This window comes from Actinia tenebrosa, unplaced genomic scaffold, assembly GCF_029948245.1.
Source record: "Actinia tenebrosa isolate PJP-AT-01 unplaced genomic scaffold, QUT_ActTen_1.0 PGA_scaffold2__45_contigs__length_23673736, whole genome shotgun sequence".
Lineage (NCBI taxonomy): Eukaryota > Metazoa > Cnidaria > Anthozoa > Actiniaria > Actiniidae > Actinia > Actinia tenebrosa.
The window spans coordinates 16,496,892-16,511,499 of record NW_028292579.1 but is presented as its reverse complement, the minus strand read 5'-3'; the positions used below and the strand labels follow the sequence as shown (position 1 = coordinate 16,511,499).

Sequence of the window (14,608 nt, the reverse complement as noted above, 5' to 3'; positions counted from 1 at the left end):
TGGACATTAGCAGGTTATCTTTCTATATTATTATTAGTAGTAGTTATTAGTCTAAATGTAAAGCGCTTTTGAGCTATAAGTAAAAACGCTATATTAAATAAATATATTATCATTATTATTATTATCATCATTATTATTATTATTATTATTATTATTATTATTATTATTATTATTATTATACAACTTCTCATTAATCCCATATAGGTAACTGTCCAATTTCCTTAATTGGACAGGTCGTGTTGATATGGGATTAATCAGGCAGCTATATAATTAATGAGTAATGGGATTTCATGCTCCCCAATCAAGAAATAATTAGACTCGAAAAATTCCTCTGACTGCCAATTTTAACTCGGCCTACGGCCTCATCCAATTTTGGAAGTCCACGGAATTTTTCTTGTCCAATTAAGATGGAGTATACTAATTATTATTATTATTATTGTTATTATCGAGAACAAGTCATTGAATGGAGACTGCAGGGTGTTGTAAATGTGTATAACATTTATGGCTTGTTTCATAGATAAAGAAGGGCAACATGGGCAAGAATGCCAAGAAGAAAGAAAGCAAGAAGAAAAAGGGTAAAATGAAGTCTGAAGATAACAATGACACCAGTGAAGAAGTACAGTATCAATCTGTGACTGAGGATGATGCTGTAGAAACGTCAACCCATCAATTAAGTGTGACAACACAATCCCCAAAAGGCAAGTTTAAAACAAGCAGACAACGAAAAAGAGCTGAGAAGGAGCAACATATGAAAGAGGAGAAATCAAGCGTGGGTAAGAAGAAGACCAAATCACAACCACAGCAAGGCAGCGGAAAGGAGAAAAAGGAACAGACAATAAGCGAAAAGACAACCTCAAACAAACCTGATGAGTCGGCAGGCTGCAGACCTGCTAGCTTTGTCACAGGGTGTTTGGTTCCAGAGAATTCTAACCCTTGTATGTACGATATGTACGATCTTCGTCCTTCGTATTTTCAAGCCAAAGATCAAAAAGAGCCTCTAGATCAGGATCGATACGTTGCCAGACAACCACGAAATAGCAGTATACCGAACCCTCAGGGTATTGAAGATCTACGACCACCATTTGACCCATGGGGAGATCGTGAAGGTGATTGTATTGATGGGAATCGGAGAAACCCTGAATATCAGTCGCCAAACAATACGAGTCCATCATGGTATTCCAAATCAAAAACGTTTGACGTCACTGCTATTAATAATAATCTGTGGTCACAAGATCAGGATGAAGAGCCTTCTATTGATGGAAATTGGAGAAAGGTTGTCAGAAAGACTAAAAAAGGTACTGTATCAAGCTCCCCTTGTAAGTCAGGACTATCAGCCCTGGGTGCCCTTAACAAACTGTTGCCATCTGAGATCCAGTCAGTCTTAGCAAAAGAGATTCACAAGCAACTAGCGAGCAAAGAAGGGAGTCAGAACGTGTGTGACACCTTTAACCTCCTTAGAGCGCTTGCACAAGCCTGTGAAGCTGGAAAATCAGAGAATTTGAGCAAAATCTTGACAGCGATTCAAGGCTCTGGATTCCTTCGTTATCAATTACCAGCCATGCTTAAAAGGGTGCAACAAGAAGCTGTAGTTCTTATGAAAGAGTCTGACAAAAGACAGATGATTTCTGACATGATAGATGTTTATCAAACGTACCTGAGGCGTTTACCAAGTGCCTATGCTGATCTTCCGCTGGACGAAGTACAAAGATACTTCAAAAAAATATCAGTGCCAAATAAAGCTGTCTTGGAGCATAAGTTGGAGGCATTGAAGAAAGAACGAGATGAAGTAATCCAGAACAAGAGAAGACGAAATGCGAAGCTCTTCAAAGGCAATGCTCATATAAAACCACCTAACAACTTTAGAGAATTGCAGATATTCCCAACAATTTACGAACTGACTTCGGATGAGACGACCTTTCTTCGTGCAAACGTGAAAAAGGGACGTTATCAAGATACTGAGCACTACCTAGATGTCCAGTTTAGGCTTTACAGAGAAGATTTTATCGCTCCCTTACGAGAAGGAATACAAGAGATCGTGCAGAAAATCCCAAAGAACGAGCGAGGTCAAAACATCAAGACATATGACAGAGTACAGATCCAAGAAAAGAAGTACACTAAGAACGGCATTATCTATACCCTGCACTTTGACGTGTCTAGGTTTAGACGTACTCGCTGGGAAAGTTCAAACAGGCTCGTCTTTGGATCATTCCTTTGCTTATCAAAGGATAACTTTGCAAATACACTGTTCGCGACTGTTGCTAATCGCGACCCTAAAGACCTGGCTAAAGGCCTTCTAGACGTGTGCTTTATCGAAGGCCAAAACGTTTATGGAATAGAGAAAAGACAAATGGATCAGTACGTCATGGCCGAATCCCCTGCATATTTTGAAGCTTACCGCCATGTTTTAACTGCCTTGCAGAGCATGCATGAAGAATGTCTTCCCTTCCAGAAATATCTCGTTGAGTGTAGTAAAGATGTTGATGCGCCTGCGTATTTGAGAGATAAGAAGGAACCAGTTAGGTATGACCTCAGGGAAGCCTTAGAAGTACCCCACGTACAAGAAGCCGCTGATGTTGCTTTGTTACAGCCTGATCAATGGCCCAACGTCAGTCACCTCCCACTGAATGATTCCCAGTACGAGGCTCTAAGAACTGCCTTGACCAAAGAATTCTCTGTAATCCAGGGACCACCTGGGACAGGAAAGACCTACGTGGGACTGAAAATCGCCCGCTGTCTCTTGACCAATAGTCATGCGTGGAATCCAACACAGGACTCACCTATCTTAATGGTGTGCTTCACTAATCACGCCCTGGATCAGTTCCTGGAAGGTATTCTTGATTTCATGCCGAAAGGAATCATCAGAGTTGGTTCACGCTGCAAAAGTGAAAGGCTGGAAAAGTGCAACTTGAAGAATGACGTAAACATACGAAAAGAAAAGCGTTTGGGGACGAAGAAAAGAATCGAGAAACAACTGAGACGAGTTGAGACGAAGAAACTCGCCTTGAAAAGGTACGAAGATGATGATGGTATTAAGAAACTACAAATCCTTGAAAATGCCAACTGCATTTCGCATAACCATTTGGACGGCTTCTACTATTCAAACTTGTATGACAGAGAATGCGAAACACTTCAAGATGTATTTGAAGCATGGATTTGCAACAAAAGCAACAGACGGAGGAAGGCCGTCCTCAAAGAAGTAACCCCCAAATTCAAGGATAACTATAAAGAGCCAAGCCAACAGGAAGCGGAAATGGAAACCACAGAGTACGACGCAACTCCTTACATTTTCCTGGCTGATGAAGACGACTGGGGAGTAGCTGACTCAGACGTAGATATTCCGGGACCCGATAGCTTCATCGATGAAAACTCTGATGAGGACAGCGAAGATACCTGGGAGGATGCAAATTCAGATCTTGAGAGTGAGGAAGAGTATTTTGAATGCAGCGCCGCGGTTAATGGTGATGAAGTTAAAGAGCGAAGAGAAGGGAATAAAAAAGCGGAGGAGGTGTTAGTGATAAGCGAGAAAAATCGTGCTCCAGAGACCATTAACATTGATCGAGAATTTGAAATATCACGGCAGCTTCATGGGGAGGAAGACCTCTTTCAACCGATCTGTGCTTCGCTGGATAGAAGTGATAACGACGTTCTACAAAGTGGAGATGAAACTCCTTGTCAAGATATACGCTACCAAGACATAGATGACTCCTTTGAAAGCTCCATCAAAATGCAAAAAGAAATAGAAATGAATGCAAATCAAGGATGGGAATTGGACACTCAATACGAAGAAACGAAGAAAAAGAAGAAGAAAAAGTCAAAGTCGACCGCAAGCAAGGCCACACCTAGTAACATACGAAGAGCTAAGGCAAAAATGGCACGCTTGAAAACAATGACAGAGGAGGAAATTGCAAAAATGTCAAGCATCTGGGATCTTGGTCATGATGATCGTCTTCGTTTGTACCTGACTTGGGAAGACATGCTGAAAGAGGACTTTAAGCTGAAGATTATCCAAGAAGAACAAGCATACGATGGACTTTGTAGAGAGGTGGAGAGCGTTCGCATTGTAGAGGAGGAGAAGATCTTAAAGAAAGCTAAAGTTATCGGGATGACCACTACTGGTGCAGCTAGATATCACTCAGTGCTTCAGAGAATAAAGCCTCGGATTGTCATCATCGAGGAAGCCGCTGAAGTCTTAGAGGCACATATAATAACGTCATTAGCACGTGACACTGAACAGGTCATTCTGATTGGCGACCACAAGCAGCTCCGACCAAAACCAACTGTGCATGAGCTTGCAATAAAGTACAACTTGGAGATATCTTTGTTTGAACGCATGGTCTTGAACAAGATGGACTGCAAGATGCTGTCGATACAACACAGAATGCGACCAGAGATTGCACAGCTAACAAAGCGAATCTACAAAGACGAGATTTACGATGACGTTTCTGTCACCATGTTTGAAGATGTCCGGGGTATGAAGACTAATTTGTTCTTTCTTGACCACCGTGGAGTAGAATCCTTCCATAATGGTCTCCAAAGCTATGCAAACGACCACGAAGCCAACATGATGGTAGCTATGTGCAAGTATCTCCTTCAACAAGATTACAAGCCCAGTCAGATTACTATTCTCACCTTGTACATTGGACAGCTTCTTACACTGAAAGATAAAATGCCACTTGAAGAATTCAAAGGCGTGAGAGTGACAGTTGTAGATAATTTCCAAGGAGAAGAGAATGACATCATTCTTCTATCCCTTGTGAGAAGCAATACGACTGGAAGCATTGGATTCCTCAAGGAGTCAAATAGAATCTGCGTTGCTTTGTCAAGAGCCCGTAAAGGTTTGTACTGCATCGGCAATTTTGCTCTTCTTTCAAAAGATCGCCTCTGGAAAGAGATATGTGAGGAACTAAAGAGAAAGGATGCGCTCGGTGATAGAATTCAACTGGCCTGTGCAAATCATGGTGAAATCACAGAAGTTAAGAAAGAGGAAGACTTCAAGAAGGTGATATCTGGAGGTTGTGGACGTCCTTGTGATCTGCGCTTAGCTTGTGGTCATCGTTGTCCAGACAGATGCCATGGTAGTGATCCTGAACACAAAGAGTCCAAAAAATGTCGAAAAATCTGTCGAACGCTATGTCCTGAAGAGCTCCATCGGTGCCTGGAAAGATGTCATTACCCAAAAGATTGTGGGCCCTGTCTTGTCCCGTCTACGAAGATTTTCTCTGTCTGTGGTCATAAAGGCAGAACAGCTTGTTGGATAGATCCAAGGACAAAGAACTGCGATTACCTTGACTACAAGCCTCTACCATGTGGACACAAACAAGATATTCCCTGCTTTCTTGATCCATTGCAAAGTTTACAAGAACAGTATGAAGAAGCAATAACGCTGTTAGAAAAGCTGTCCAAGATTTGCCGCAGTCAAAGGACTGTTAAGGAGTACTCTCAGCTCAATGATGAAGACATCATGGAACTAAATGAGTACGTTATAGAGATGGCTTACCTCAAGGACAGAAGTCTGAAAATCCGACAAAACTGGCCAAAATATGAAAGTGCACTACAGTGCAAGGAAAGCTGTACCGCTAAGTGTGAGAAGGGTCTGCATACGTGCACCAGAAAGTGTCACTATGGCGAAGAATGTGGACCTTGTATGGTCAGGATAAAAGTCGAGATCCCCGAATGTGGACATCAAGCACAAATACCATGCTTCAAGGATCCTGATACCATTTATTGCAAGGCAAAATGCCAAAGAATGCTTGCCTGTGGTCATGAATGCCAACAGAAGTGTGGGGATAACTGCTCCTTTTTGGCTTGTGAAATGCCATGTCCGAGACAATGTGAAAACAACCATCCTTGCAAGCAATGCTGCCACTGGGGGAAGCCATGTCCTAGCTGTATAATTCCAACTGAAAAAGCTTTGTCGAATTGTAACCACAAAATTCGCATTGAATGCCATGTGGACATTTCTAATGTCGACTGTTTCCAGCCATGCGAGAGAGAGCGATCATGCGGACACTCATGTGACAAATGGTGCTACGAACCGTGCGATGCTTTTGAATGTAAGGCAAGACGACTGAAGACTCTTCCTTGTGGGCATCAAAAGGTACTACCATGCTACGTAGACCTATCTACGTACACATGCACAAGTCTAGTAACCAAGCCATTGCCGTGCGGCCACGAACTCTTAATGCCCTGTGATTTGGATCCACATAACCACATCTGCATTGAAGAAGTGACAAGGAAGTTGCCGTGTGGGCATGAATCGAAAATGAAATGTCATTCTGATCCATCAAAAAAATGCTGCAAGGAGAGAGTCACAAAGAAATTGTCATGCGGCCACGAATTGGAAATGCTATGCTTTCAAGATCCATCCAAACGCCAGTGTTCAACGCAAGTGATGAAAAAACTGCCATGCGGTCATGAAATTATGATGGACTGCCATTCCGATCCGCTAAAACGCAAGTGTAGAGCACAGGTGACAAGGAAGTTGTCATGCGGACATGAGCTAGAGATGAAATGCCATTCAGACCCATCAAAACAACAGTGCAACAAGCAAGAATTAAAGAAACTAACCTGCGGACATTTAACACAAGTTCCATGCAACATGGACATATCTAAATGCACGTGCAAGACACTGGTACCAAAAGCACTACCTTGCGGTCATGAAATAGAAATTCCTTGTCACGAAGATGTGTCCCAGCATACCTGCAAAAAAGAGGTCAAAAAGAAGATGCAGTGTGGTCATGAAGATCTAATGCCATGTAATGTCGATGCTTCAAATGTTAAATGCACTGCAAAGGTCGACAAACCCTTGCCATGTGGTCATAATATCAAGGTTCCTTGTATTGAGGAAGATCTATCGAAATACAAGTGCACTGAAAAGGTATCAACAAAGCTGAAATGCGGCCATGAAATCCAGACTCCATGCTCCCGAAAAATACCAAAGATTATTTGTAGAGAACCAGTGATGAAGAAGATGCCATGCGGACATGAAAATTCAATGCCATGTAACGCTGATCCATCAACTCGCACTTGTACGATAACAGAAGACATAAATCTGCCATGTGGACATACAGTTTCTAAGCCATGCTACCCTTCAGGAAAAATCCAGCCTACGTCTATTTGCTGTGAAAAGGTGACAAGGGTGTTAGACTGTGGACATGAACATCAGATGCAGTGCCACATAGATCCATCTCAATTCATCTGCACAAAACAAGTAGAAAAACAACTACCGTGTGGGCACAGCCAGTTATTGTCATGCAATATGGATACAACTGGAACTGTTTGTAAGGAAAAAGTCATTAGAAGGTTGGCCTGTGGACACGAGAGCCAGATGTCCTGCAATCTCAGTCCCGATAAATACCAGTGCTTAATACTAGTGAAGAAAGAGCTCAAATGTGGGCACTCCAAAGAGGTGGTTTGCTCTACAAGTATGGATGCTGTGGTATGCAATGAGATTACCGAAAAGAAACTTCCATGCCAACATTCTAGAACGATGCTATGCTTCAAAGACGTCCACAGTGTTTGCTGCGAAGAAATCGTGACAAAAGAGCTTCTTTGTAAGCATCTGAAGGATGTTCCATGCCATAGAAAAATCACTGATATTCAATGCAATGAAGAAATACTGAAGACCTTACCCTGCAAACACGAAAAACATTTGCCATGTTATTTAGACCCAAGAAATGCAAACGTACCATGCGATATTGTGGTGACAAAGATACTATTATGTGGCCATGAGGTTGAAGTGCCCTGCAGTAAAGAAATTACTGCTATCTCCTGCGACAAGCCTACAAAGATAATTCTTTTATGCGGTCATGAGGTTGAAGTACCCTGCAATAAAGACATGAATACAATATCTTGCAACAAGCCTGTGAAGAAGATACTTTCATGTGGCCATGAAATTGAAGTGCCCTGCAGTAAAAACACAAGTACTATCTCTTGCGACAAGCCTACGAAGAAACAACTTCGTTGTGGCCATAAAGTTGAAGCTCGTTGCCATGTTGACGTCAGTACTATCTCTTGTGAAGAGCTGATTAACAAGACGCTACCTTGCCAACATGAGGTTCAGACATCATGCAACAAGGATGTCAACGAAATCCGTTGTGATATACTCACAAGAAAGAGTCTTCCTTGTCGTCATGAAGTTGAAGTGCCTTGCTATGTAGATATCAACACCATCTTTTGTCAAACGTCTTTGAAGAAGCAGCTTCCTTGTGGTCATGAAGCTCAAGTCCCTTGTCAAGCAGACGTTACTACAATAACCTGCAAACAGCCCACAATGAAAACAATGCCTTGCAGCCATGAAGTAATTATACCCTGCAATGTAGATGTCACAGCAATCAATTGTGATAAACAAACGATGAAGACTCTTCCCTGTGGTCATGAAGTTAAAGAACGTTGCAATGTGGACGTAAAAGCAATCTCTTGTGGCGAAATCGTCAAGAAGACGCTCCCTTGCGGCCACATACGGGAAATGTCATGCAGTGAAAATGTCCGTGAGATCTCTTGCACAGAGCCAACAGTGAAGCAACTTCCCTGTGACCATAAGGTTGAAATACCCTGCAATAAAAATATCAGCACAGCTTCTTGTGATGCGTTGACTAAGAAAGAACTTGGGTGTGGCCACAAAGCCGAGATACCCTGCTATAAGGATGTAAGCGAAGTTGCTTGTGAAGAACTCATAAAGAAACAGCTTTCTTGTGGCCACGAGGTCGAGATACCTTGCAACGTGGACACAACTGCGATATCTTGCTATAAGCTGGTGATGAAACAACTTCCCTGTAGCCATGGAGAAGTCAAATTGCCATGTAACTTAGATATCAGCACCATTTCTTGCCGCAAGTCAGTTTTCAAGGAACTTGCATGCGGCCATATGAAAGAGTTACCATGCAGTACAGACATTACTACTGTGTATTGCGATATACCTGTTGTCAAGCAATTGCCTTGTGATCATGAAATTGAGCTGCCCTGCCACAAGACCCAGGAAGAGTATATCTGTCAACGGCCATGTGAGAGACTCCTTCCATGCAATCACCAGTGCAAGCAGAAATGCTCTGAAAAGTGTGACCCAAAGCTATGCACAGAAGCTACAAGCAAGACAGTACCATGTCCAAACAAGCACAAAATAACTATTCCTTGCAACGTTGAAGTTGAAGATACTTATGTTTGCAACGAAGAAGTGACCAAGCAGCTCAGCTGTGGTCACCTTTGGCAGGGAGAATGCAGTAATAGCACTTTGCCATTTGATTGTAAAATTGAAGTCACTCGAACTCTTTCTTGTCCTGGAGAACATCGGCGCGAACTCCCGTGCCACGTTGACGTCAGGAAAATACCATGTGGTCAAAAGTGTTCCAAGATATTGCCTTGCGGTCACCCTTGTAAATTATACTGTGAGGAACCATGTTGCCCAGATAAATGTACAGTACGAGTACTAAAGACGTTTGGATCATGTGGTCACGAAAAATGGCTGGCTTGCGGTATCAGTATGAAAGCCATATGCCTGTACCGTTGTCTTCGACCGCTGAACGGCTGTGGACATCCTTGTCAAGCACCCTGTGGTAAACCATGCAATAAGCCATGCCGTTATAGAGTTCGAAAAACACTGCCCTGTGACCATAAACTGAAACTGAAATGCTGTGATCCAGTACAATATGTAAGATGTCCTTTCCCTTGCACTGCCAAATTACTTTGTGGACACATCTGTACGGGAAAATGTTCAACTTGTCAAGAGAAAGGAGAACACTCACCGTGCCCGTTTCCCTGCGGACGTGCTCTTGTATGTTCTCATCGTTGTCATGAACGCTGCTCAGATCCTTGCCCTCCTTGTTTCCGTGAATGTCGTGGATGGTGCCCACATGGCAAGTGTCAAGGAAACTGTAGCGATGTCTGTAAGCCATGCAACATGCCATGTGCTTATACTTGCATTCACGATAAGTGCAACAACTTGTGCCATGAAATGTGTGACCGTGAACCATGCAACGAGCCTTGTCAAAAAGTACTTGCATGCGGTCATCCTTGCATTGGGTTGTGTGGAGAATCCTGTCCGATCCTGTGCTATGTTTGTACGCCAGCGAAAGTGGCTGCTGTCTCGCCAAATGGGCAAAGAAACAAAGATTTAAGGTGAGAAATTAAATAGAAAGGAATGTGATCCCTCTTGTTGCAGCTGGCTTGCTCCGACAAATTATTCCTCTTGTTGACACTTGTCTTATTAATTTGATTGATCAGATTTATCCAGCTCAAGGAATGTGGCCATGTCATCGAGGTTAATCGTATGGATGATTGGATGCAAGAGCATCTTGAGACAGCAACAAATGGCCAAGCCCAGCCCCTTCGGTGTCCTATATGCTCTGTTCCTATCTATTTCAGTTTCCGTTATGGCAACATCGTCCGAGAGGCTTTACAAAGGATGTTTGAAGTGGAGTCTTTTACATTCCAAAAAAAATCCAGAAGGAGACAAAGTCAGGGATGGACCAAGATACCTAGGACGACACGTCACTAGGAAACTGTTTCGATTTCTTAACTGCACCAGACATTATTGATTTCATGCTTTTAATTTTAACATTATATAAATTGGTTTTAATTTTTCTCACCAAGAAGGTAGAGAGGGGAGTCTTATAGGTAATGTGGTCAGTTTTTTGAGTGACTGAAAGTTGTAATTGAAGAGTGTTTTGAGGGTATTGTTACCTACATTCATGATATCATCAGCGATAATCACCAGATCACGTGACCATTTTCCCGCCAATTTTATTTTAAAATATATTGATTGAAATTCATCATCGTCATTCATTAGAGAATTAAAAAATTCCTTGGCATTTAGCCACGTTAGGAGCCTTTGTTTTAGTATAAAACCCTGAGCTTGCAATATCAACAGGGCAGGAAATGAACACGTGATACTTCAAATTATACATTTTGAGTATATATTAAATTTAAACATCTTTGGAACTACTAATTTAATTCCCAATCAAGTTGTATTGTGCAACAGTTTACTGAATTTAATGTTATTAATATTGACACAGTTCTAAACTATATTACTCAGAGAACAACCATCTTCACCCCAAGACCAAGACGACTAATGCGATACGATGCCTACTAGGAAGTTGGCAATAACAAGACTGTGAACAATCCAGGGGCTCAGCTGATAGGGAGATTTGTTGAAGAGGTTGTTCTCTCAGTAAGGTTAATTTTTAAGGGCATTTAGGGCATGGTATTTCTAAGCCATTAAACTTTTTATTCGACATTAAAACAAATTGCCTCATCATTGAAACAGTGATTCTTAAATTGAGTAACGTAGAAGCGTTACCTCTGGGGTGAAAGGGGGCCTTAAAATAGATTATTCAAACTTGAAAGTTTTTTCTATGCTTGGAAACAAAATTTATAGATTCTCCTTGTTTTCTATTCTCGAGACTTTACAGTTTTCCGACAAACTTTGGGTACCAAAGTCGGATCATTTCGTTTATGCAAATTGAATTGCTAGGATTCATAACATTTGCAAAGGTCTCGATAATAAGCCAGACAAGTTTACTGCAGGAATATTTAAGTTCAAGACTGTGACATTGTTTGATTTTCGCTTTCGTTTCAGACTAATTTCATTTCACACCAATTTAATTTCATCCTTCAACATCGCGAATAGATATAGGAATCTAAGGTGAAGATATATCGAAAAAAAAAAGTTTTTTGGCGAAGATATAAACAAAAAAGACAACCGAATAATATTGTGTGTTTATAACTATAGACTACAAAGTACTGACCTTTACTTCCTGTTCTTCGCTGCTTCGACCTGGATTGTCTGTACCCTTCTGCTTGTCTTTTTATATCAAACCAAGTAATCGGCCCATACCACGGCCAGTGGAACACTGAAACATCAAGAAACGTTATATCGAAATTAAATACGACAATAACCGTAGCATTTTGCAAAGAAATCGCATGAGTATCGAATTTTCGAGAAATATGAATAATCATGAATGGTTTTGACGCGCCCCGTATCCTGGAAAAATGAGACAAGGAAGCATGGACTGAGGAAAGGCGAAACACTTAAAAGCTAAATGCTTAATAATTTATCAAAATTAAGGCAACTGTGAACAACAAACTGGGATTAATAATACTTTACGCCCAGGCAAAGCAATAACAATTCTTTTTAAAATACAATTATAATGCTCGTTTTTACGATCAAAATATTAGGTTCAACACTTCTAGAGTCCATGCTATCCATTCCTAGTTTTTCAGATGGGCTCGAATTCTAGGAAATCCAAGGAAATTTCTTCCCGAGTTAGTGTCAGCAAAGAGGCTTGCGTCATATTTGTGGCAGTCTAGCTTTGGATATGAATTCGTACGGATATATTTATGAATGAAAGGCCGAATGATCCGGTAAACGAATCAAATATGGGAAACGTTCGCGGTATATAACGTTACTAAGAGCATAGTCAACCATAACTGGCCGGAGAGAGCAAGAACTTCGAAAATAACGAAGGTGAATAAGGTTAGTTTTACTAGTAAGAGATACATGTGTATTGGCCATTTGTTGATTTTTCATGTGTAGTTATTGGCTTCGAAGCATAAGTATTTTAATTTCATCGGTATCATCGGGTATAATACTGCCAAAACTATTATTCGAAAAAATGTACTGTTATGAATACCTTGCTGATAAGAACACGTCGTGTTAAAACTCGTTCACCCTCGAGGTACAATGAGACTGGTCATGCCTTAAACTATAATATTTTCCAAATATTTCCCTTTTGATTGAGTGATAAATAAACCGGTTTAGGCTTACCATAGTGTGCTTAGTCGTTCGCAAATGTCATATGCTTGGTTTCTTTTATCGATGAATTCCTTATAACATGAATGAATAACATGCCAAGCCAGAGGATTTGATTTTGTTCGAAATATCATCGGTTTTGGGCTGCCTGTGCCTCCCACAGTGACAGACGTGTCCTTAAAATAAAAGAGAAAAAAATAATGGAATAAAAAAGTAATACAAGGGAAAGATAATAGTAATATGAAGGCAAAGGAAAGAGAAATGGAGAGTAAAGGTTGAAATTTTGATGATGAAAGCAAATTGATGCAAATTGAGAATGAAAATAGGAAAAGAGAAGAGAAAAGGGGAGAAGATAAGAGAGTGGAAAAGAGAAGAGAAAAGAGGAGAAGATAAGAGAGTGGAAAAGAGAAGAGAAAAGGGGAGAAAAATGAGAACGGTGAAAGGTATGACCACAAAAAGAAAAAAAATGGAACAGAAGAAATAAGGACAGAATAGAATGCAAAAGAAGACTACTAATAAAAAAGAGAATTAAAGAATAAGAGAACAGGAAGGAAGAGAAATGAGAAAACATAAGACCAAAGGAAAAAAAGGAAGAGAAGGAGAAAGGAGAGAAGGTAAGAGGAAAAAGAGAAGTAAAAGGAGGAGGAGAACAGAACAGAACGAGTAAAGGTTGAAAAATCGAAAAGGAAAGTAAATAGATGCGAATTGAGAATGAAAATAGGAAAACAGAAAAGAACAAAACTGAAAAGAAGAGCAGAGAAGAGAAGAGAAGAGAAGAGAAGAGAAGAATAAAACCAATGGAATGTTAAAATGGAATGGAACAAAAAAGGAATCGAAAAAAAGGGAAGGGAAAGACAAAGATATCTAAAAATACCACATCCCACAAGTCAACTGACTAAGAACAACATCTCTTATTATAACTGAAAAACATTATTTCCATTTTAGAACTGCTGAAACGTGTGTACAAGTGTTTATATAGACGGCAGAACACAATATGCGAGCAACTTTACGTCAATATTTCATGGAGATACGATAAACGAATGACTGTCTTCTATATGTACACTTCATGATTAATGGGGAAAAATGCATTACTTAACAGTACTTAATACTATTCAATACTATTATTTCCTCAGCAGTAGCCACATTTATTATCGAAAGCGCATGTAGAATTTATACAGGAGTTCTTTTTTAGGGTGCAAAGAAAAGAGAAAATGGATGGACAAAAACGAATGCCAGAGGGAAGACATACGAAGAAGGGCCAGGCAGAAGGTCGGTCTGATGAAAATAACCAAAGAAAACCAAAAGGATATTGGCAGAGGCGAAAACTAAAACAGAAGCAAAAGCAGCAACAACTGAAAGAATCACTACCACCACCACTACTTCCACAACAACAACAACAACCACAACCACAACCACAACGACGACGACAACAACAACAACAACAACCACAACAACAACAACCACAACAACAACCACAACAACAACAACCACAACAACAACAACCACAACAACAACAACCACAACAACAACAACCACAACAACAACCACAACAACAACCACAACAACAACAACAACAACGACAACAACAACGAACAGAACCACAACAATATTGCCATCAATTGCAACAAAGTCAGCCATGTCCAACTCGACTGCCAATGACAGAGAGACAGCAGCAGCACCGCCAACAACACCAACGACAAAAAAACGCACAAAAATGCTGGGACTTGCCACAACCACAACAACTACCATTTTCAACATCACTACCACCGAGACAGCACCACCAACAACAGCAACAACAAAAACAACAACAACAAGCAGCAGCAGACCAGAGAAACACCATTCAAATCAAAGAATAAGAAACCG

The 14,608-nt window shown here is 40.8% G+C and overlaps 3 protein-coding genes across 6 annotated transcripts in view; 2 read left to right on the top strand and 1 right to left on the bottom strand.

Annotated features, from left to right (window-relative positions):
- LOC116300052 (uncharacterized) overlaps window positions 1-11,251 on the top strand; it is a 13,330-nt gene extending 2,079 nt beyond the window's left edge. For both annotated transcript variants that reach the window (XM_089033842.1, XM_031708813.2), the window contains exons 4-5: window positions 518-10,113; window positions 10,219-11,251. In XM_089033842.1, the coding sequence (XP_088889968.1) occupies window positions 533-10,113; window positions 10,219-10,492 (9,855 nt within the window). In that variant the 5' untranslated portion in view covers window positions 518-532 and the 3' untranslated portion in view covers window positions 10,493-11,251. The remainder of the gene's footprint in view (window positions 1-517; window positions 10,114-10,218) is intronic.
- LOC116300053 (NFX1-type zinc finger-containing protein 1) overlaps window positions 1-12,936 on the bottom strand; it is a 25,805-nt gene extending 12,869 nt beyond the window's left edge. Inside the window, exons 1-2 of one of the 2 annotated variants that reach the window (XM_031708815.2) lie at window positions 12,761-12,936; window positions 11,742-11,846 (exon numbers count right to left, since the gene is read on the bottom strand). The gene's annotated coding sequence lies outside the window, so the exon portion shown is untranslated. Of the gene's footprint in view, window positions 1-11,741; window positions 11,913-12,760 lie in introns of those variants that run through there. The other variant, XM_031708816.2, reaches the window with a different exon arrangement.
- LOC148909429 (uncharacterized) lies at window positions 12,249-14,601 on the top strand. Of its 2 annotated transcripts, none has more exons than XM_089033922.1 (2): window positions 12,249-12,460; window positions 13,938-14,601. In XM_089033922.1, the coding sequence occupies exon 2, from the start codon at window positions 13,957-13,959 to the stop codon at window positions 14,599-14,601; it is 645 nt and encodes a 214-aa protein (XP_088890048.1). In that variant the 5' UTR covers window positions 12,249-12,460; window positions 13,938-13,956. The 2 variants fall into 2 exon arrangements, with proteins under 2 accessions (XP_088890048.1, XP_088890047.1); XM_089033921.1 differs by having other exon boundaries at window positions 12,249-12,469.
- Window positions 14,602-14,608: the final 7 nt, after the last annotated feature.